This window comes from Eulemur rufifrons, chromosome 16 (assembly GCF_041146395.1).
Source record: "Eulemur rufifrons isolate Redbay chromosome 16, OSU_ERuf_1, whole genome shotgun sequence".
Lineage (NCBI taxonomy): Eukaryota > Metazoa > Chordata > Mammalia > Primates > Lemuridae > Eulemur > Eulemur rufifrons.
The window spans coordinates 50,163,463-50,185,384 of NC_090998.1; the positions used below are offsets into that span (position 1 = coordinate 50,163,463).

Here is a 21,922-nt window from a genome sequence, read left to right on the forward strand (position 1 = left end):
ACATGTCAGGAAGCTAATAAATCACTAACAATGTTCTGTTTCAAAAACCTTTTAACTAGCCTTTTTACTTATAAGTTGTTTCCTGGGAGATTTTAGCATTTTTAACTTTTTTGCAAAGAAAGATCTACCAACTATCAATTCAGGGATTTAAAAAAATCATTATTGTATATATTTTTAAACATCACATAGCTATCTCCTTTGCCTTTGTTTTATTGTACATTGCTTTCCAGCTAGACAAATAAATTAATCTCTGTGGGATTTGGTGTGCTATTTACTTAGCTTTCCTTTTTTTTTGAGACAGTCTTACTCTATTGCCTGGGCTAGAGTGCCATGGTGTTAGCCTAGCTCACAGCAACCTCAAACTCTTGAGCTCAAATGATCCTCCTGCCTCAGCCTCCTCAGTAGCTGGTTCAACAGACGTGTACCACTATGTCTGGCTAATTTTTTCTATTTTTTATAGAGATGGGGTCTCACTCTTGCTCAGGCTGGTCTCGAACTCCTGAGCTCAAGCGATTCTCCCGCTTCGGCCTCCCAGAATGCTAGGATTATAGGCATTAGCCACCGTGCCCAGCATAATTATCTTTCTTTTTCTCCCAACAACTACCTTTTTCTGCAGCCATGTATTTCCAACCTTCTCTGTACTTTATAAAGCTTTTTGAGCTTTGATTGTTTTTCTGGGCGTGATAGTCCAGTTGCTGTGTAACTAGTTTGCAAGGTTAAAGTAGTAAAGCACTTTACTGTGTGATGAGTCACTTATAGTTGCCTCTGTGTTAGTTCTTAATGGAGAGGGGCCAGGAAGAAAAGAGGTGATCTTGGTTTTAGTCCCATCTGTCTATTCTCTGCAGGATCAGAATTTATTCCTGTGATCATTCCAGGGATGTCATGCTGTTGAAATAATAATAGCTGTGAATAATGTGAATCTACTGATAATAAATGGCTACTGTTTATGAAGGTCAGGGGATATATGAATCAGACTGATAGAATTTTAAATGTTTCAGAGTTGTTGCTTATTATAATTCTACATCTTTTGAGCATGAAACTTGTTGAGGGAAAGGAAAGGCAACCAATATACATCATGAAGTGCCTACCATGCCTGCTATTACGGTAGACAGATTAAACACATTATCTCATTCAGTTCTCCCAGTAACGCTGTGACGTAGGCAGGATTATTCTCCCTATCTTTTCAAGTAAGAAAACCCCAGGAAGGTGTGATTCACTGTCATACAGCCAATGAGAAATGGAACTTGGGACTTAAAACTGGATCTTTCTGACTCTGGTGCCTGTAATCAGCCCCACAAACTTTCCTTTGGAAAAACCATGAACAGCATATGGGTGATCTTCAGTTTATGTCTACCTGAGTAACACAGGTGCCTCATGTATGGTTATCCATGGGACATCTCCCTTCACCTTGCTTTTGCAACTTGGAATTTCTACCTTTCATTCACCCTAAGAGTTCTTTTGGGATATGTAAGTTGCAGACCATCAGCTCATGAAGCTAGCATCTCCTTTTGTGTCCTTTTCTCTGACCCTGCTGTTTTGGCTCACTCCCTCATTACCTTGTGACTGGCCCATTATGGTGTGTCTTCCCTGGTCTCCCCGTTGTACCCCACATTGGCCATGCCACACCACCTCCAGGCCAACCTTACCGAGGGCACAGCTGTTCCCTCACTCCCTGTGAAGAGCCTGTCGGCGACTCCTGTCCTGAAGAGGCTTCACCTGGCAGATGAGGCCTTCGCCATCTGCCCTCTGCAGCTCTCTGCCCTCAGCTCTCCCCAGCTTCCTCTGGCCATGCAACCACTCCCCCAGCACTGGTCGTGCGGAGCTATCGCAGTTCCCAGACAGGACCTGCTGTCTGTCTCCTGCACCTGTGTCTTTGGAATGCTTTCTCTTCCTTGTCAACCTGCAGAACGTTTTCCAAAACTCTTCTCAAGCATTATTTCTCTTCCTGACCTCCCAGGGTAAATTTAATCCCCTTTTCATTTGTGCCCACATGCTCCTCTGTGTATTTGTAATAATACTTTAACAGTCTATCTCATTTATTTATTTACATGATTGTGGCAATGAGATTAGAACAACACTCCATAGCCTAAGGATATATATATTTTGGATGGCTCTATGGAAATTCCCCAACCTTAGTGTATGTCAAAGCGTAGATGTTATGGTTGATGGACAGATAGAGTTATTCTAGTATACAAAGGACATTGTAATGGATAAAACAGAAATACCCAGTACTCTTTGCTTTGGACTATCCCTTCCCTCCCCCCACCCCTTCAAGTAGAAAGATTAATCTAACTTGTCTCACAGGTTGCCAGGTATTAAGAGTCTTTACTTGTAGAACTGAATGCAAAAAACAGAGTATGATCTTTACCTAGCAGCAATGCCCTGAGAATTCAGAAAGTTCTGCCTGTGACAACATACTGTTGACTGATGAAATATGCAGATAAAGTTCTTGTATTTTTCATCTTTTACCTTGTGTAGTTTCAATCTGTTAATGGTATCAGTGTTTTCAGATTAAGGCCAACAGTTTCCCTACAGGGGAGGATTGTTCTACAGTACCCAATTTTGTGGTTATGATTTCTGATCAGTGGTGGCTATTCTGATGTGTAGAATGTGTCACATGGAAACAATGAAGATGCCACAGAAAGGGCTTACAGGCTGGGGGAGCATGTGGGAAAGACAGGACTCATCTGTAACAAGTACCTCTAAGTTGCCTTTGATATATTTTCTTAAATCTTTTTTCCACATACAGTGGGCTGTACTGTGACTGTGTCTCAGGATTTTGATTTTTGTTGATTGATAACTTGATTGATTTGATGGCAAGAGGCAACACATCTTATATCTGTAGCACATACCTGTTATACAGCATGAATGCCCTAAACAATTTTTCTATCCGTTCTTCTAGGCAGATAGAATGTTGTGAAACAGCAGATGAATTCTATAGCACCATGGGGCGCCTTACCCAGGAGATGCTGGAGAATGATCTTCTGCAGAGCCATGAGCTCATGCAGGTGAGTGGCTCTGGGATCCCCAGGTACCGTGGGAACAACCAGTGCTGAGCAGTAATGTTCTTGGGAAATGTGTTTGGACAGCCCTCAGACTCAGTTTTTCAAATCGACTAGGAGTCTATAATTTAATAAGAATCTATGTCATAAGAGGAAGGAAGAAACGAATGATCGATATTTGTGGTAGCTTTCATTCCAACTGTTTTGCTTAAAAATCATAAGGTACAGTGTAAAAATAAACTGGAAAACAAGCCCCAAAATCACCAGGTGCTTTTTCTGATTCTTGTTCTTAACCTTCTTAATGGGAGACCTGTGGGGTAAAATAATTATTTTGGGGAAGGTATTATTGAGGATAAAAAAATAGATTATTTTGATCAGTATTTTGGTTTATTTGTTTTGCTCACATTTTGAACTCAGGTAATTATATATTAATCATAAATTTCAATGGAGAGACTTGAAGTGTTTGGTTATTTTTGGCATGTGACTATATCTCAGTATCATATTCATCAACTCGTTAAAACTGACAGCGAGCATAGAAAAGATGGCTGATTTATTAACACTCTCTTTTCCATTAGGTTCTATAACATAATTTTATCCTCATTCTCCTCCAATGCTTTTGACTGCTTCTCTTCCTGCTGCTTCCTCTTGCCAATGACTAAATGTAGGTCTTGTCCAGGCTTGTCATTGGCCTTACTTCCTTCTTTCTCTGTGATTTCTCTCTCCTTTTTCTTGATTTCAACTTTCACCTTTCCGTTGGGTTCCATGCCTGATGGTCTTTTTTGGGTAATGGGGCCCAGTCAACTGACTACAAAACTAAGACTTGGGCACTGATTTAGGACTTGAGAAGTGAGGCACTTCCATTCCTTTGCTCATTCCTGGATCCCCAGCTCCTTCTCAGAATTCCTTTCTCTTGGCAGACAGCAATCTGATGTATTGAGAGTATTGACCATCTGATAGAACTTCCCTAAACATTTGTGTTTTTATTGCATTCTCATCTCTCCTCTCTTCCTTCCTGTCCATCTCAAAGGAAGAAGTGTTCTATCCGACTCCAACATCTGTGATCTGATTCCAGCTCTTCTCTCATATCTCGGGCCATTGCCTCGTTGCTCATTCTCTCTTGGAGGGAAGCACTTTTTGTTGAGCTGAGTATCATTCTGTGCCCCAGGTCCATGCTTGGCATTTTCCATGTGTGAGATTGTAGCATACAGAACTGCCAGATTCATATGCCCAAAGCAGGGCATCATGCTATCATTCCTTCCCTCTCATGCATGAAACTTCAACTGCTACTCACTGCCCACAAAACAAAGCACAGACTTCTCAGCTTCTCATCCAGTGCTCTTGACTATTTAGCATTAACCCATCTTTTCAGCCGTAGTTCCTGTTCCTTGTGTACCCTTGCCCTGTGCTTGTCAAGTCAGACTGTCTTTCATGCTTGAAGAAATGTCTGGGAATATGCCTCTGCCACACCTTTGCTCTCTCTGCTCAGTCCTTCTTCTCTACCTTCATATCTTTAAGTCCTTCCTTTTGAAAGTTTCAAGTCAGTTGCCATCTCCTTTATGAAGCATTGTCTGATAGTCTCCACTAAAATCATCTATTTCTTTGAGTCACCATAGCGCATTTCATTTGTACCTCTCTTCTGAGCTTTCATCATATCCTGCTTCGATTTAAGGTGGTATCTTATGTCCTTAGTAATGTAGGTTCCTTGAGGACAGAGACTGCACTCAGCACTATGTCTTTTACTAGAGTTGCTCAGTACATTTATTATTTCATGAATCAAATGCTTACTGAGAATCTTTGGTTGTCTTCTGCCTTTTCTTTTCCAATCAACGTTTGCTGAATTGACACTTATAGATGATACCTCTCCTTCTAGAATCCCTCTGCTCTAACACAACCAGCATTTTGCTGCCAGAGTAATCGTCCACACTTACTGCTTCAGTCATTTCATTCTTCTACACTGAAACCTTCAGTGCTTCCTTGCGACTAACATCAGTAAATAAAACGCATCGGCCTCGTTTTCTAGGCTCCATATGAACTTCTCCAAATATTTATTGAGCATCTCTAAATGTCAGGCACTGTGCCAGGAGCTTGGATACCTAAGAAAAGAAAGCATGGGCTCTATCTTCAGGGAGCTTACAGTCTCCTATAATACAGCGTGGGAAGGGCACCAAGAGAGGCGTGCACAGGGCTGGGGGCTGAGGAAGAGAGGGGACCTGATCCAGCCTGGGGGGCGGGGGTGGAGTGGGGTGGGAGAGAGGAAGTCAGTAAAGGCTTTCTTGAGGGGATTCATGTCTGGATTTACTTTTAAAGATGAGCAGGAGTCGGCTAGGCCGTGTGTGCGTATGAGCAGATGCACATCGTGTGTGTGTGTGTGTGTGTGCGCGCGCATGTGTGTCGAAGGCACTAGTGCAGAGCAGAGGGGCAGCTCGTGGTTGAGGGAGCAGCAGCGCAAAGGCCTGTAGGAGTGTGAGGGAAGCAGCAAGGAGTTTGGCGTTTAGGGACTGGGTTACGGAAGGCCACGACCCACGGGAAGGAGCTCAGACTTGATCTATAAGGTCAGTGGTTGTGTAATTCACCTCACTGGAGTTCTAGGGGTTCTGCGGACCCTTTGGAAAGGGAAAAAGGAAATGTGAACCCAAAAGACTTTAAGGAGAGAAGGAAAATGGTTGCTGTGTTTATGTCGACTGTGTGGGCAGCTCTGCGAAGGATGGATCTGATAGGGTCAGGTGTGATGGCTGGAAGGCCTGTGAGGGCGCGGTGACAGGTAGAGACAGGATGAACAGAGACAATGCTTCTAAGGCAAAACTGACTGGACTTGGCCATGGAAAAGGGAAATGGGGTGAGAGAGAAAGAAATGGAGACAAGGATACCCCACAAGTTGCTGGTTTAGGAGGAAGAGGGGGAAGAGAATGGGTTCGTGTTAAGACAGGTTGCATTAGGGAGTGTGCTTTGGCTGCCCCTTTCCTTACCTGTCCGAAGGTATTCCCCACTGCTTCACGACAGACTGTATTGCACTGGCCCTAGGTCTGTTGCCACCCAGGCCTCTGCAGGCCACGTGCACTCCGGTGACAGGGCTGTGGCTCCCTTTGATGGTCCCTCTGTGGGAATCCCATCTGCCCACCTGGACCTGCCTGACCTCTTTTCTCGCCCACCCCACAGCCTCCATCATGTCGGCCCTCACTGACAGTCCTCCTTTGTCCTCTTTTAGTGCTAAAAATGTTTATTGATTTAACCATAATTACGGGTTATTTTATATTGTTTGGTATTTTTTTTTTAAAGTATGTTTCTTATTTTTCTCTAAGGAAGTAGCAAGTTCCTTAATGACAGGGGCTTCTTATTACTCTCTCCATAGCACCTGCCAAATGCTAAGAATACAACTGATTGCTCATGGACACAGAATCACAGAACATTAGACAGTGGTTTTCAAACTTCATTGTGTATAAGAAACATCTCAGGAGAGTATTAAAATACAGATATGTGGCCCATGGGTGGTTCGGATACAGGTGGTTTTTAGATTACACTTAGAGAAATGCTGGGTTAAAACAAGCTTAAAGATCAATTCATCTAATTCTATCACTTTATGGAGAAGAAACTAAGACCCGGAGACTGGGCAACTTGGCAGTTTCTTAGGCAGGCCCAGGACTGGGGCCTGGGGCCTCTACTCCTAGCCTAACGGCTTTCCCCATCACCCAACACATTGCTTCCACTTTATTCAAACTAGGTCTTCCTAAAAGCTAAAATCCTCTTTAGAAGTAAAAGGCAACATCTCTTTTCACTTAAAGTTTAAACATTGCCAGCAGGCATGAGAGACCATCTTTGTCCTCTAGGAGTTTCCAATTTTACGTATTAGGAGAAAGAACCACTTCTTTACTCTGCTTTTTTTTAAATTTAAAACACATGAATTGTTTATTTCTGGAATTTTTCATTTAATAGTTTTTTTTTATTTCAGCATATTATGGGGGTACAAAAGTTTAGGTTACGTATATTGCCCTTGCCCTCCCCCAACCCCCCGAATCAGAGCTTCAAGTGTGTCCATCCCCTAGACCGTGTGCATCGCACTCATTATGTATGTATACACCTTCTGCCTTTACTCTGCTTTAAGAGAATTCTAGAGGCAGAGTTGTAGGCTGTGGGTTGATTGATGAGATTCCATTTTAGTAGCATTTCTCCTTTCAAAGAAAACATCTGCATGAAGATGAACTAAGCCTAAATTTTGTACAATTTATGTTTTCAAGGTTCTTGTAAAGTATGTCAATAATGCAAAAGGAAATATAATTCCTTTACAGCAGTGCCTAAGTATGAATTGCCAATTTAAGAGTACGTTGGTAGTTCAGATAGTAAATAGACTTGGTTTTCCTTGACATCGTAGAATGTTAAGGACAAAAATGGTGAATGTCATTTCAAGCCACTCTCTTTTCTGTATTCACTTAAAAAAAATTCAGTAGCTATACGCTGGCTGTGGTCAGCCATAAATCTGTCAGCGCACCTGAATGGGTCCAGATGAAAATGTGGGCTGAATGTAAGGTCTTTATTTTTGAGCTGAAGAGATGAAACGATTCTCCCCTTTTGGCCTTTCCCATTTCTTCTGTTCCTAAGCGCCATACTCAAATTTATGTGCTGTGTGTTCCCCCTTGTACATCACATCACTCTTTCCTTATTAGCAATGATCATTTTTATGTTTGTTTGGGGTTTTTAAAATCAATAGTGTTAAAGAAATCGGGAGAATGCTGATGAAATAGTGTATCTGGATTTCAGCAGGACTTTTGACAGAGGCTCTTGTAAATTCCTTGAGGGCAACATAGAGAAAAGTTAGATGCTGTTATTAAAAGGCTTTGTAGGTCCTTGGAAAACTTAACCCAAAGCATTTGTTAATGATTTATTGTTATCTGGAGGGAGCTCTGATGTACCATGAGGCAGGATCTCCCTTTGGACCTACTCTGTTCACTTTTTTCCATCAGTGATGGAGTGGAAATTATAATACAAGGGTGTGGATGTTCAATAGAAGGATAATGTTTGCTTAATGTTCTGTCAAAAATTGAAACTGTCTGCCCTGCAAAATAGTGTGTGCCTGTAACTGGAAGTGTTTAAGCAGCACCTCTGTGGCTATCTGTTGGAGATGCTCTAGAAGGGGTCCTGCTTGGGAGGGAGGTTGAACCAAATTATGTTTAAATTCATTTCTAACCCTATAATTCTGTTACTGTACGATAGTTTGGTTCTAAAGTGATTAGTAAAATCTCTTTCTTGGAATCTGTTTAAATCTCCAATTTATAAAGTTGGAAACCTAAAGGATTTTGGGTACCCTGAGTGCTATGGTGGTGTGCCTGGGATACTTACACCTCTGCCATCAACATGGCTTCAGACATGTGAGACCTTCCAATAAGTGAGTGAATATTTGAGAAGAAATACTAGAAACAAGTTTGTTTCAGGAACATCGATTTCTCCTTTGGAGGACTAACTAAAAGTGAGAGAAAGGAAGACCTTAAATAGAAGGTGAAAGCTCAGTGGAGCCAGTTTTCTTTTTGGTCAAGCATGTTTAGCTGAGTGTCCCTGAAGGAGCTTGCTCAGAGCCCAGACCGTCTGCCCTGGGGCGGGGGCTGGATGGCGGGAAGGAGGTTGTGCTTCGGTTCCTTTCTTATAAACTTCCTTCCCAAGGTTGAACAAGGGAATTTGCTGATGTCTTGTTACAAAACTGGCAAAAAATAAAACACAGGTGAATCTTCAGTGAGTCACCCCACTTAATGTCTTCAGTGAGACATCTTATGTCACTTGTAAGGAATTTTGAAATTCCTAGCATTAATAATCTCATCTTTCAAAGTTGAATCCAAATCATACAGGTTTCTTACATGTCTAAACCATTAAGAAAAAACTTCACATGAGTGAGGGGCAGGTTGACTCTTGGCCCCACTGTGGGATGGTGTTTGGGGTGCGGTGGTCAGACACAGTCAGGCCAGTGCTGTTCCTCCTGAGCCTGAACAGAGGTGCCACACTCTAAATCTAAAGTTAGGGCACTGAAGAGAGGATTTCACACCTCTCGCTTTCCCTCAGAAGCGGGCGTGGAGCTGAGACATTAGAGCCGGGAGGAATTCTGCAGTGGCCACGAGGCAGCTGTTAGATACCTCTGTGGGATCAATGAACCCGAGCGTTCATTCTGACCACATTATTAACAAAATTATCGGAAGTATTTCAGGCATACAGACTATATTAAGAATAATATAACAAAACCTACATATCCATTACCCAACTTAAGCAGCAAAAATTAACAGCACAGGTAAATACTCTCATAGACTTCATCCTGCTCTTACTACCCTCTCTGCTCTCAGAGGTAACCTGAGTTTCACACCCTTCCTTTTGCAGATGAGGAAAAGGTTGGGAACTGATGTAATCTCACACTTCAGGCTAAGGGGAGCCAGAGGATTCCTTCTGCTTCTTTTCTGAGGGCACAGTTGACTGTTAATAAATTTGTACGGCTTCTCCATCTTTTGGGTATAATCAAGGATGTTGCACATGTGATAGGACAGCTCAGGATGTCTGTGGTCCCTATAAGCTGTGTAGCTTTGCACAGTAAACACGGAGAATTGAACCTTGTTTGGAATCTTGGGCTGATACAGTAAAGTATAAACGAATACCATGAAGTTTGGGGACAGTCAGATGTGCAGGCTGTTAGATTCAAAATTGAGGGGACCATTACAGTGGTGCACTGAGCTATAAAATGAAACAGCAGCACAATAAGCTCCTTTCAGAGCCTGCCTTTTCCTGCATGCATGTCTGCATCTCCTATGCCTCCAGAAAAATAGTCCTGCTGGAATGAAAAATACCACTTTAAAATATTTTTGTAGACAAGCGTCATCAGGATATTTGATTGGCTTCCTGCGAGAAATGAAAGTGTGATTAATATATGTATATACATTTTCTGGTAAATAAGAACCTGAAGGATTGAAGGAATGTGTTTGGAGCCATTAAATTTTGATAAAAATAAGAGAGCAAACAAGATTACTTCCCTCTTGCTGATAGAATGATATATAATTTTGAAATTATGGTGGAAGTACAGGTGCTTTTCCCCATTTTTATTTATAGATTTTTAACAGCCTGTGCTTTACACCCTGTCACTTTTTTTCTTATTTTTTTTTCCCCTTTAAAAACAACAGCTAACAATTTTCACCTAGAACTCGTTCTCAGACATTGAAAAGGTGGTATCTTTGGAGAAAACTTGCTGTTGATCACAAGATCATCCGCTAGACTTAATTTTATCCAGAAGGCTGACATTAAATGTCTTTAAAAATAATCAAAGCTTTGAAAAATAGGCACTACATATGAAGAACATTTATGGGTGCTCTGTTACAGAGGTGAGAGGGATCTGTGGACTTCCAAGTTGGCCCGTCTATGAAATGACAGAAGTCAGACGCCTCCATGGGCCCACCTGAGTTCACCAGTTGGAATGCCCGGTGCAGCTGGGTTGATCGGAGAACACAGTTGGGTTTATCAGCATTCTTTTGTCTTTCTCGAAAGCAGATGTTGAAGTGGAATCTTTGTCACCTGCCATGTATGAAGCAGTGTCTGCTTCTCCACACTCAACTTCTTAAAACTTTCATGTCTTCCCAGTATTGGTAAGAGTTGTTTAAGCTTACTGTTTCAGACTTGGCATTTTCGCTTTTGTTTTTCAGACTGTTTATTCTATGGCTCCATTCCCTTTCCCACAATTGGCAGAGTTGAGGGAAAAATATACCTACAACATTACACCATTCCCAGCCACGGTTAAACCCACCTCAGTTTCTGGGTAAGGATTTTTTTTTTTTCTTTTTGCTTTGTTGTTTTCATGATGGGAGACTTTAATACCTTAATTTGTTATTATAAATTAATATTTATGAAACCCCTAAAATATTTTTCGAAGTAATTTGGTACTTAAAATATGAATGTCTCTTTTCCAATGGTTTTGATTTAAATTCAAGAGAGACTTTTGAGTATACTTTCCAAAGAAGTTTGGAGCATAAACTGAATGGATATTTAGCAATCCCATAACTTATTTAAGGATATCAAATATTGAAAATCTCAATAGTTAAAAGTGTGGAACTGGTGCACACATAGACAAATGGGCTGATTTAAAATACAGTAAAGACCAGAAATTGACAGGAAATGTATAGGAATTTAGTATATGAAAAATTACTGTATCAAATCAATGGTGAAAAGATATACCATTTAGTAAATGGTGATAAGTCCGTGAGACCTAATCTGGAAAAGAAGGGAGGGAGGGAGAGAAAGAAAAGAAAAGAAAGAAAGAGTTATACCTCATCCTATATATCAGGATAAATTCCATATAGGTAAAAGTGTTAAATAGAAAAAATGGGCCCAGCGTGGTGGCTCACGCCTGTAATCCTAGCACTTTGGGAGGCTGCGGCGGGAGGGTCACTTGAGCTCAGGAGTTTGAGACCAGCCTGAGCAAGACCAAGACCCTGTCTTTATTAAAAATAGAAAATTAGCTGGGTGTGGTGGCATGTGCCTGTAGTCCCAGCTACTCGTGAGGCTGAGGCAGGAGGATTGCTTGAGCCCAGGAGTTTGAGGTTACTGTGAGCTAGGCTGACGCCATTGCACTCTAGCCCAAGCAACAGAGCGAGACTGTCTCAAAAAAAAAAAAAAAAGAAGAAGAAAAGAAAAGAAAAATGAAATAATAAAATTAGCAGAAGAAAATGTGGAAGAATACCTGTAGTTCTTTGGAATAGGGAAGGCCTTAATAACTTGCTCAAAATAAAAAAAAAAAACAAAGGAAACAATAAAATCCAGGTATCTTAGAAATAATTTTCTGTATGACCAAACCAGAACAAAACTTTTAAGCAGTCTTAAAAATACTTGTGGGAGAATATTTTTAACATACCACACAAAATAGGGATTGATATCTCTAATGTATAAAATTACTAGAAATCAATAAGAAAATGGCCACCCACTTGAAAAATAATGAAATGATGGGAATGGGCAGTTTACATAAAAGGCAACATCATTAGTACTAAGAGAAATGCCACTTAAAACTAGAAATAGAGATTTGGTTTTTTTTACTTGTAGGATTGGCAAAAATTCAAAAGCTTGATGATACACTCTGTTGATAAGGCTATAGGGAAACAGACACTCTTATGTGTTGCTGGTAAGAGGTTAATTACTACAAGATTTGTGGCAGACAATTTGGCAAGCTCACCAAAATTACCAATGCATAAATTATTTGATTCAGCAATTCTATCCTTATAAATTATCCTACAGGTATATTTGTAGACATACAAAGCACAGTATGTATACAGTTATTTATTGTGGTATTGTTTATAATAGTATGATACTGGAAAGCACTCAAGTGTGCACCATTAGCAGCCTGGTTCCATGACATGGGCCATGTACATACAATACAGCTGGAAGAAAGGTTAAGGAAGCTCTATGTATGAAAGGTTTCTTATATGAATAGAAGCAAGGTGCAGAAGAGTATAAATAGTATGCCAATATTTATGCAAAAAGAGGAAATAAAACTATATTGTTTATTTGCTTATCTATACATAGAGAAACTGAAGAATATATTAGAAACTGGTAACTATGGTCACCTCTGGGAAGCAGGTGGGGCAAGAGCTGGGAAGAAGTTGGACAGAGATGGGAGGGAGACTTTTTGTAAAGTAATTATGTATAGGTATGGCATTTAAGCCACAAAACTGTATTATTTTTAAAAATACCGCTATTTTCTTTGAATATTTCTTTTTTTTTTTTTTTTATGTTTTCCAAGACGACATGGTAAGATCAGAGACAGTGATGAAGAGAATGACCCAGATGATGAAGATGCTATTGTTAATGCAGTTGGGTGTCTTGGACCTTTCAGTGGGCTCCTGGCACCTGAACTGCAGAAGTACCAAAAGCAAATTAAAGGTAAAGAGGCAGCTCTTAATTTAGGTTATCACGATGTGTTGGTTTACTATGTAACAAGGGTATTGTTATTGTATCCTATAGATGCCTCAGTAATTTCCTGAACTCATTATCACTATTAAAAGTCTTTATAAAAATATCTTCTGTTACTTTATCATATAATAGGATCTTTCTGTATTATACATTGCATGCATAAATAGACATTTCTTTTTTCTGAGATAGGGTCTTGCTCTATTGGCCTCAGGCTGGAGTGCAGTGGCCCAGTCATAGCTCACTGCAACCTCCAACTACTGGGCTCAAGTAATCTTCCTGGTTCAGCCTCCCCAGAAGCCTGTACTACAGTTGTGCACCACCATGCCCAGCTGATTTAAAAAAAATTTTTTTGTAGAGATGGGGTTTTGCTATTTTTCCCAGGCTGGTGTTGAACTCCTGGGCTCAAGTCATCCTCCCTCCTTGGCCTCCCAAAGTGCTGGGATTATAGGCGTGAGTCACCACACCTGGCCTTTTTTTCTGTACAGTGACTTTTGCTTCCCATTCATCTGATTCAACTTTATATGCTGAGTTCCTTAGCATAGAGCTTGGCATATAGTGGATGCTTAAAATATTCTGAGTTTAATTGAATTCATTCCAGACTGGCTTCTCTTCCAATAGAATTACCCTTTAAATCCAAAACATTATGGTAGCTTCTTGAATTTCTTGAGTGACAAGAAACTCATTATTTCACAAGATACTTTGCTAGATTCTCAATTCTAGCTGCAAAGAGATAACCTTCACCAACCAGTTCTAATAGTTCTTCCCTTTGGAACAAAACGGAATAAGTCTATTTCCTCTTGTACCTGTCAGCTCTTCAAATCTTTCAGGATAACTATCATATCTCCCAAAGCTTTCTTGAAGGCTCAAGTTCAGAACTTCTCTAAGTACTTCTCTTAAGATACGACCTCTAGACCTTTTAATATTGTATTAGTTTACCTCTAGATACCCTGTAATTTGGTAATATTCCTCTGAAAATGTGGTGCTCTGAATCAAATGCCATTTTTTGTGGGGTTTTTTTTTTTCCCCTGCATAGAATAGACTTCCTGTGGTCAAGACATCGTCAATACTATGAGTTCTTTTGAAAGTTTGTGGTTCTCCTACTATGTCCTTTCCCACCTTTGGTGGCAGCTCTTCCTTTATTCTACCTCTTCTAGTTTAAAACTGATGTGGGAACCAGCTAAAAAAAGGTTAAGAGATTCCAACTATCCTAACATCTGATGAGACTGTTATTCTCAGCAGTGTCATTCTCCTTGTTCAAAGAGGATAGAAACTCACTGAGAGAGGACAGGAACAGAGTAAAAGTGAGGCCCTCTGCATTCTGTCTGCCATCTGCTAACTTTACACTGCCTTCTTCAAATTGGGGGGGGTATCTTCTCAGGTTTTGGTTGTTGCTGTTGTTCTTGTGTAGAAGGTGGCAGTGGTGGTAGCTGCTGCCTTTTTTTTTTTTTTAATTTTGATTGTTTTGAGTATTTTCTCCAAGTCTCAGCTTGTTTCGAGTTTGAACCTACTTAATGGCGGGGTTCACACTGCTCTGTGGGTGTATCCTTGGTATGTGCTCTTCTCTCATCCTTTAAAATGGATTTTAAAAATCTGCACCCAGTCAGGGTCTTCTTGATTTCTGAATTGCCCTCCTCCCCCTTTCTTGTTGCCTGGATTTCAGCTTTTCCCTTCTAGCCGTGGGGTCAATACATATTTTAATGCTAAAGTTTTTGAATCTGCATTCCTGCAGTCTGGGTATATCTTCCAGTTTTTCCTCTATTTTTCTTACTGTGCAGTTATGTGCTCTAGAATGAAATGATCACTGTCTCCTAAATTTCATCATCATTAGTCTTTTTTGTTGATTTTGTTCCGATTAGCAGTTTCCCTTCTAATTTTCTTCTCCTCAGAGAAGTGATTTCAGTAAAAAAAAAAAAAAATGAAGTAAATTTATGAGATGTTCAGCATTTGAATAACACGCTCATCAGATGTTAGGATAGTTGGAATCTCTCAACTTTTTTTTAGCTGGTTCTCACATCAGTTTTACATATTGTGCTAGCCCAGCCTGGTTCTTTCCCCCTTTGGCCTGTGCAGTCTGTGAGTGTACTCCCACTGTGGTAACTTTCGCTTTCTTGGATGTAATCTCAATTTTATTTAAGAGACAAATCTGCCAGTTGTAGGTGTCATAGGAACAGAAGCCATGTCCAACATAACAACAGATAGCAGACAGGAACTGTTTGTTAAATGGAAAAAACCGTTCATTTCCAGTGATACAGTGGTCGGAAGTCTTGCTAATTATGTAAAATGTGTTACTATTTTTAACTTAAGAAAAACTTTTAATGACAGTCTAAATTCTACAAACTATCAGTCCCTTATAAATCCTCATGCAGTTGTGTGGAAATCTGTACAATGATTTTAGATCTCTGGAGTTATATTTTTCTAAGGGACTCTTAGAAAATGGTAGTGATTTTTATCCAGAGGCAGTTGATCTTATGTCTGTTTAATGAACAAACTGGTAACATAATCAAACAATGAACCCACACAGGTCATTTCAGACGCACAGTTAGGTTAAAAAGAAAATGCAGAAATATTTTCAGGAGCAAATCAAAATAAGCACTAGACAAATTCTAGTGTACATTTTTTTTGTTTGTTTGTTTTGTGCTTTAGAATTTCCTGGGCGTTAAGATACTACACTAGGTTGTAGTGCAGTCAGTTCCCATTTAATGCTGTTCCCCTCCACTGATCATCTGCCTGTGTCTCTTCCCTGGGGTGCAGAGCCAAATGAGGAGCAGAGTCTGCGATCTAATAACATCGCAGAGCTGAGCCCAGGAGCAATCAATTCCTGTCGAAGCGAATACCACGCAGCTTTTAACAGTATGATGATGGAGCGCATGACCACAGATATCAATGCACTGAAGCGGCAGTACTCTCGAATTAAAAAGAAGCAACAGCAGCAGGTTCATCAGGTGTACATCAGGGCAGGTAATGTGATTCCTGGAATCAATTTCAACTCTATCACAACTCGTGAAATGAAGAACAAATGATCCTAGAGGGCGTTAGAGTTACTAACGGTAGTTCAGCATCTGTAAACACAGCTGGCATGAGATAATAGCATATTTAGCATCTCATTTTTTATTTTATTTTATCAGGCTCTAAAGAAGAAAAAGAGCAGGCAGCTGATGGTATTAAATGCTTCTCTACTATGTGTGCTTGTGGAGAGGGATTTACAGATGATTAGAATGTTGCAAAGCCATGCAATCCTTGGACTTGAGGAATTTTGGAGCTATTGCCTCATAAATTTTATGCCTTTGAAAACAGAATTTAGTCATTTGTGCACTAGTAAATTAAGCTATACACTAGTCATTTAGGTAGTGTTATAACAGATGTTGTGATCAGAGAAAATGGAAAACAACATTAAAAAGCCTGTGCCTTGCTGTTGGGTTAGCACTGTCTTGGGAGTGGACTATGAAGAACACAATACAATGCAACTGGAAATGCTCTTTTCCAAGGATTGTCAGGCTTCCCTTTCTTTTTTTAATTCCAAAAATCTGAGTGAACGATCTGCTTTATTATTTAATATATACTGATTTGGGAGTTGTTTTTTCATGTTCTAAGTGAATACCCTAATGAAAATGATGCCTGTCCAGAATTAACTGAGATATAAACTTGACGTGCTTTTAAGTGGCTTGTGAGCATGTGACTGATCTTGCACAAAAACTGAATTTATTTAATACCTTCCATTTATCAGAGAGGAATAGGCAACTTCTGGAAGATTCTCACTGTATCCTGAATCATTAAGAAAGCAATCACAAAAGAAACTAACAATTACAGCACTTTAATTTTCAAAAACATTGGCACATACCTTTCCACATTTGTCCTTAAAAACAAATCTATGAGGAAGTCAAGGACAGTTAGTCTTATCTTCTTTTAAATGGTGATTCAGGAAGGCTTAGCAATTGTCCAGGGTTACATAGCTATAGTGAGTGGTCAGGCCAGGGCTGCAACCCACATTCTTTGTATATAGGCTTTTTCAACTACACTATACGAGTCTTTGGGATGGTGGACAATCACCACTGCATACTAAATCAGCCCCAAGGCTTATACTCTCCAGTCAGGGGTCAGAAAACTGTGGTCTGCTGGCCAAATCCTGCCCACTGTGTGTTTTTGTAAAAAAAGTTTTATTGGAACACAGGTATACCGATTTGTTTACAAGTCGTGTAAGGCTGCTTTCACACTACAGTGGCTAAAATATTTACAGTCTGGTCCTTTACAGGAAAAGTTTGCTGACCCCTGTTCTAGATCATGTTCTATGTGGTTCTCTTTAAGGGAGAGATTAGAGCTCAAAGGCAAAGTTCTAGAGCATTGGTTCTCAGACTTTAGTGTGCATGTAAATCACTGCGGGATCTGCTACAGAGTCTGTCGCAGGAGGTTTGGAGTGGGGCTGAGATGATGCATTTCTAACAATGTGCTGCTAATGCTACCAGGTAGGGACCGTACTTTAAGTGGCAAGCTTTTAGAGGAGAGGGTATAGGGCAGGATTAGCAGCGCACAGGTGGAGAGATTAAATGTGAACAAGAGACCTCAGCTTCTGAGACTTAACGGAAGGTGGTGAGGATGGTGGTTGAGGTACCAGCTTCCCAGGTTAGGGAAGATGGGAAGTAGAGGCCTTTCAAACCTGAGAGCTTCTGTTTTCATAGAGAAATTGGGGAAAGTTATTAGCTGGGAGTAAGTTGGGGTTGGGAGTAAATGGGAACTTAAAGTAATGAAGATTTGCACTGAAAGGAGAGGAAAAGGAAAAGATTGTTTAGTGGCATTGAGGACCCAGCAAAATAGGAAGCCATGAATTTGAAGGCCCAGGTTTCCAAAACAAGAATGTGGATTGTGTACCATGGTTGGGGCTGTGCCAGTAATATACGACAAAGGGGTAGGGCTGCCTGGAGCGTGTGGTTATTGGTGAGGCGGTGGTCCAGGTGGTCAGTCACGCATCTGGCAGCGTTGGGATGGAAGGAAGCTGAAGATAGACAAGGGGTTATGAGAAGGAACCAGAAGTGTCTGTGGTTCAGTACGGGCATTGTTAGATTGAGAGCCTGGGAGCTAGAAGAGTCAAAGAGGAATATTAGAGTTAAATATTTTTCATATAAGGTAGAGCCAGGTGATAAGGTTTAGGATGGAGCTGGAGAGGTTGAGGAACTATGAGAATAGGTAATGGCCAAGCCAGTCACAGTGACAGGAAAATAGCCCAGGGAGGTGCTAGGACATGAGGTGAAGAAGAGACAGTTGTCAGAGTTTTCAGTCAATATTGGAGTGTGACCAGAGGTAAATGACAACAGTAGAGAAGGGTGGGAGGAAGCTTAGCCAGATGACCTGGGCATCAAGGAGGAATGAAGTTCACACAAAGACGGGGAGGCCTTCTCCCTACGACTTCTGGCTGTTGCTGTCATCCCTGGGACTGAGTGTGTTGAATGTGGCATTGGAGAGCGGGGCATGGTCATAGCTGTGGGAGGACTGTACTACGACAACAGCGCCCTCTAGGACAACAAAGCTTTTCGTGATTTCTACTTTCTACTTTTCAATTGGCTTTCCAAGTCCATTGGGGACCCAGGAGTGGTTTTTCATGCCTAGGGCCAGACACTGGATAGCTGTAATTTCACTCCCTTCTCATCACGTCTCTCATTTTGCTGTCTCTGTAATATGCAGTGTGTTCTTTTCCTACCTCTCTGAAGCTGACAGATGATAATCCATATGGTCATAGTGTTTGTCATATTACCTTAAAAATCTTCAAAGATTTTCTAGGTATAAGACCTGTGAGGTTGCTGCTCAGGGACAGAAGCTGTCTGTAAAAGACATTAGGGAGTCCAGGCTGTAATTAGTAATGAAGGGTCACAGACCCTATTCCTTTTTTTTCATCTTCAGCCTGCTCTTCTCTTTGGGTTGAATTCAGTTTCTGTTGTCTTCAGTCACATGATTCTGCCAAGCCCTGGGAAATACATGGGAAGGGACATGGGGTGGTGGCGGATGGGGGGACCACCACGTGATTTCTGATCTGTGAGCGATGCGTTTCTCTGTGGTACATTTCACACTACCTTTCAACATTTCTTTCAGACAAAGGGCCAGTGACCAGCATTCTCCCGTCTCAGGTAAACAATTCTCCAGTTATAAACCACCTTCTTTTAGGAAAGAAGATGAAAATGACAAACAGAGCTGCCAAGAATGCTGTCATCCACATCCCCGGTCACACAGGAGGCAAAATATCTCCTGTCCCCTACGAAGACCTTAAGACGAAGCTCAACTCTCCTTGGCGAACTCACATCCGCGTCCACAAAAAGAACATGCCGAGGACCAAGAGTCATCTGGGCTGTGGGGACACAATAGGGCTGATAGAAGAGCAGAACGAGGCCTGCAAGACCCACAACCTGGGGGCAGCAGAGGCGCTCTCCTCTGGTTGTGCGGCGACAGGGCACAGAGAAGGCAGCAGCGCCGAGGGCAGCGCTGGCAGGACAATCGAGGGGCAATCTCCAGAGCCGGTGTTCGCAGATGCCGTAGTGGATGTGTCTGCGGTCCAGGTGAAGCTGGAGGGCTTGGGACTGAACCAGAGGGCTGCTGCTACTGAAACGGAGCCCAGGGCACACCTGCCCCGCCAGCAGCACTTCCCAGAGTCACCTGATGCACCCGGAGAAAACAAAGCCACCAGCAAAGCTCCCCAAGGCAGCAACTCCAAAACCATCTTTAGCCCCTTTCCCAGCGTGAAGCCACTGCGGAAGTCAGCCACCGCCAGGAATTTGGGATTATATGGACCTACAGAAAGAACCCCAACTATGCACTTTCCCCAGATGAGCCGGAGCTTCAGCAAATCCGGCGGTGGAAACAGTGGCACTAAGAAACGATGACGTCCCCCAGAAACTTTGTATCTAGACTCACCTTTTCCTAGTGGCATAAAGGTTCCTGCTGAATGGCTCCAAAAGAGTTTTATTTGTCCAATAGATAGGTTCAGAGATGAGCAACAGTGCATAAAGTGGGGGTTGGAAGTTTTAAAATGGGAGTTAAAATAGGGAGATTTTCCCATCCACGTGATAACTGATGAAGTGGATTCTTGTGGCAAAATAAATATTGTGGTTTTAAAGTGTAAAGTTTTCCCAAGTTTTCATTGTGAGCTACTTAGAAAAGAATGTAAACCTATACTGTTAACCTTCCTTCTTCCATCCTCCTGTTCTGAGGGCCGTAGGGTCCCTGTGACAACACCCCCCAAACCTTCCAGTTCTCTGAGTGTTGTTATACTAATACTCAAGCATGCACATACCAGCCTGCTAGAACAGAAACTGTAAAAAGAAAGTTTCTTTGTTGCAAAAAACTTCCTGATGTTCCTCTTCATGCTCTGTTGGAGGGATTGTTTGTATGTGTGAGTTTTTCCTCAGTGCCAGTCTCAAAATTGTTTTTTTTTTCTTATGCTAAAGTGTAGGAGAAAAATCTAGATAGCCTTTCTTTACCTTTCTACCTGCAAAATGGAGAAAACCTTTAATCTGTTGAAATTTAGGCTCATAACCAGCTTGAAGATCTTCTGCAGAGAAAACACATAGGGTATGCTTTAAGCAGTTGCTCTGAACAGCTTGCTCATGCCACTCAGCTTTTCCCGAGGTTCGTTTTCTCCTCTCGAGGAGAGCTGTGGTCCTCAGTGGTGCGGATAACTTGGTGGGCTCCCCGTGGCGCTCGACCTGCATCCTCCGCCACGCCGTGTAGCCCACTCACCCACCAGCTCTCCACTGTAGACGCACAAGGCCTCTGCTCAGAAGCCAGAACACAGCACCTGTGACTCTGTTACTTGAATTTTGTGCTTTTTTGATTGGAGTCCTTCGCTGAGTACTTTGTTACTTGAACACTGCCTTTCTCCAGAGACGGCCCCAGTGCTTTCTAGCTTTCTCTCACCCACTCCTGCCTGGGCCCAGCGGGTCAGAGAGAGCACCTCTTGTCTCCACTATGCAGATGGGAACTCTGAGCCACGCAGAGGTGAAGTAGCACTTCAGTTACTCAAGGTAAATCCTCCTGGTATTCCATGTGGCTTAGCCACGTTTCCTCCAGTGCAATAGGTAGGTGTAATGCTCTTTGTACACAGGTGCATTGGCTACATAGATGTCAAAACCAAGACCGGGAAGCCATTCACTATACTCCCTCCTGACTCAAAGGACCTTTCTCCAGACGGTACAGAGTCCTGTGATGGCATTTCACAGGACTTCCTTATCCTGAAAAGGGATTTTAAAATGCTTCATGCACCTGCCATTTGGCTAAACAAAAGACTCCCTCCTCAGTCCCCTTCTCCCCACCATCATTAGCAGAATAGACTTAGCATCTTTATCTTCATCTCTGGAAGACTTTTGGTGATGCTTGCAGGAGTATTGTTGATGAAGTCAATATTAATTTGAGCTAATTGGGTTGCTAATTCTGAAACCAAAGCTATAATTTGGGAGAGGACTTTTACTATAAGAGGTACTAATTTTTATAATAAAGTGGAGAATGTGGTTGTGTGGGCTTTTTTGAACAAAACATAAGAATGTCATATTCAGTGAGAAAAGCTATTTTATCCCCTTTGTGGTATTTTTACCCCCAAAGGAACCGAAGATGGAAAATATGACTAATAAGTTGCTGCAGTTTTGGTCTTGAATTCTGTACCATCTGAAGTTAGCACGCAGCTTCTCAAAAAGCAGCCACGCCCGCAGCCTATTTCTCGGGAAGGGTGTGGGTGGAGAGTTGGGCTTACTTTGCATACCACCCCCAGGAAACCCACTGCATTTTCCAAAGTGAAGCAAATGACACAAGTCTCTTCCTTCTGCTAAACTTTACAGATAAGAATGATTCCACCTCATAGTCTTTTCTTCTCCCCCTTCCCAATGAGTCAGAATGGCTGTCTGATTTGACATCCCGCAAGGAGAACATGAGAATTGTTCTTTCCTCTCTTGAATCAGCTCACTAGCTCCCTGATGGGCGAGGTTCAAGGAGACGGGTAATTTGGTGGGGGGGTCAGTTTCCACCGAGTCCTT

At 41.6% G+C, this 21,922-nt stretch overlaps 1 protein-coding gene across 2 annotated transcripts in view; it reads left to right on the top strand.

Moving 5' to 3' along the window:
• Window positions 1-19,980, top strand: part of TBC1D30 (TBC1 domain family member 30) — a 35,602-nt gene extending 15,622 nt beyond the window's left edge. The window contains exons 8-12 of one of the 2 annotated variants that reach the window (XM_069490371.1): window positions 2,903-3,008; window positions 10,661-10,773; window positions 12,748-12,887; window positions 15,669-15,875; window positions 18,996-19,980. In XM_069490371.1, coding sequence (XP_069346472.1) covers window positions 2,903-3,008; window positions 10,661-10,773; window positions 12,748-12,887; window positions 15,669-15,875; window positions 18,996-19,780 — 1,351 coding nt within the window. In that variant the 3' untranslated portion in view covers window positions 19,781-19,980. The remainder of the gene's footprint in view (window positions 1-2,902; window positions 3,009-10,660; window positions 10,774-12,747; window positions 12,888-15,668; window positions 15,876-18,995) is intronic. The other variant, XM_069490372.1, reaches the window with a different exon arrangement.
• Window positions 19,981-21,922: the final 1,942 nt, after the last annotated feature.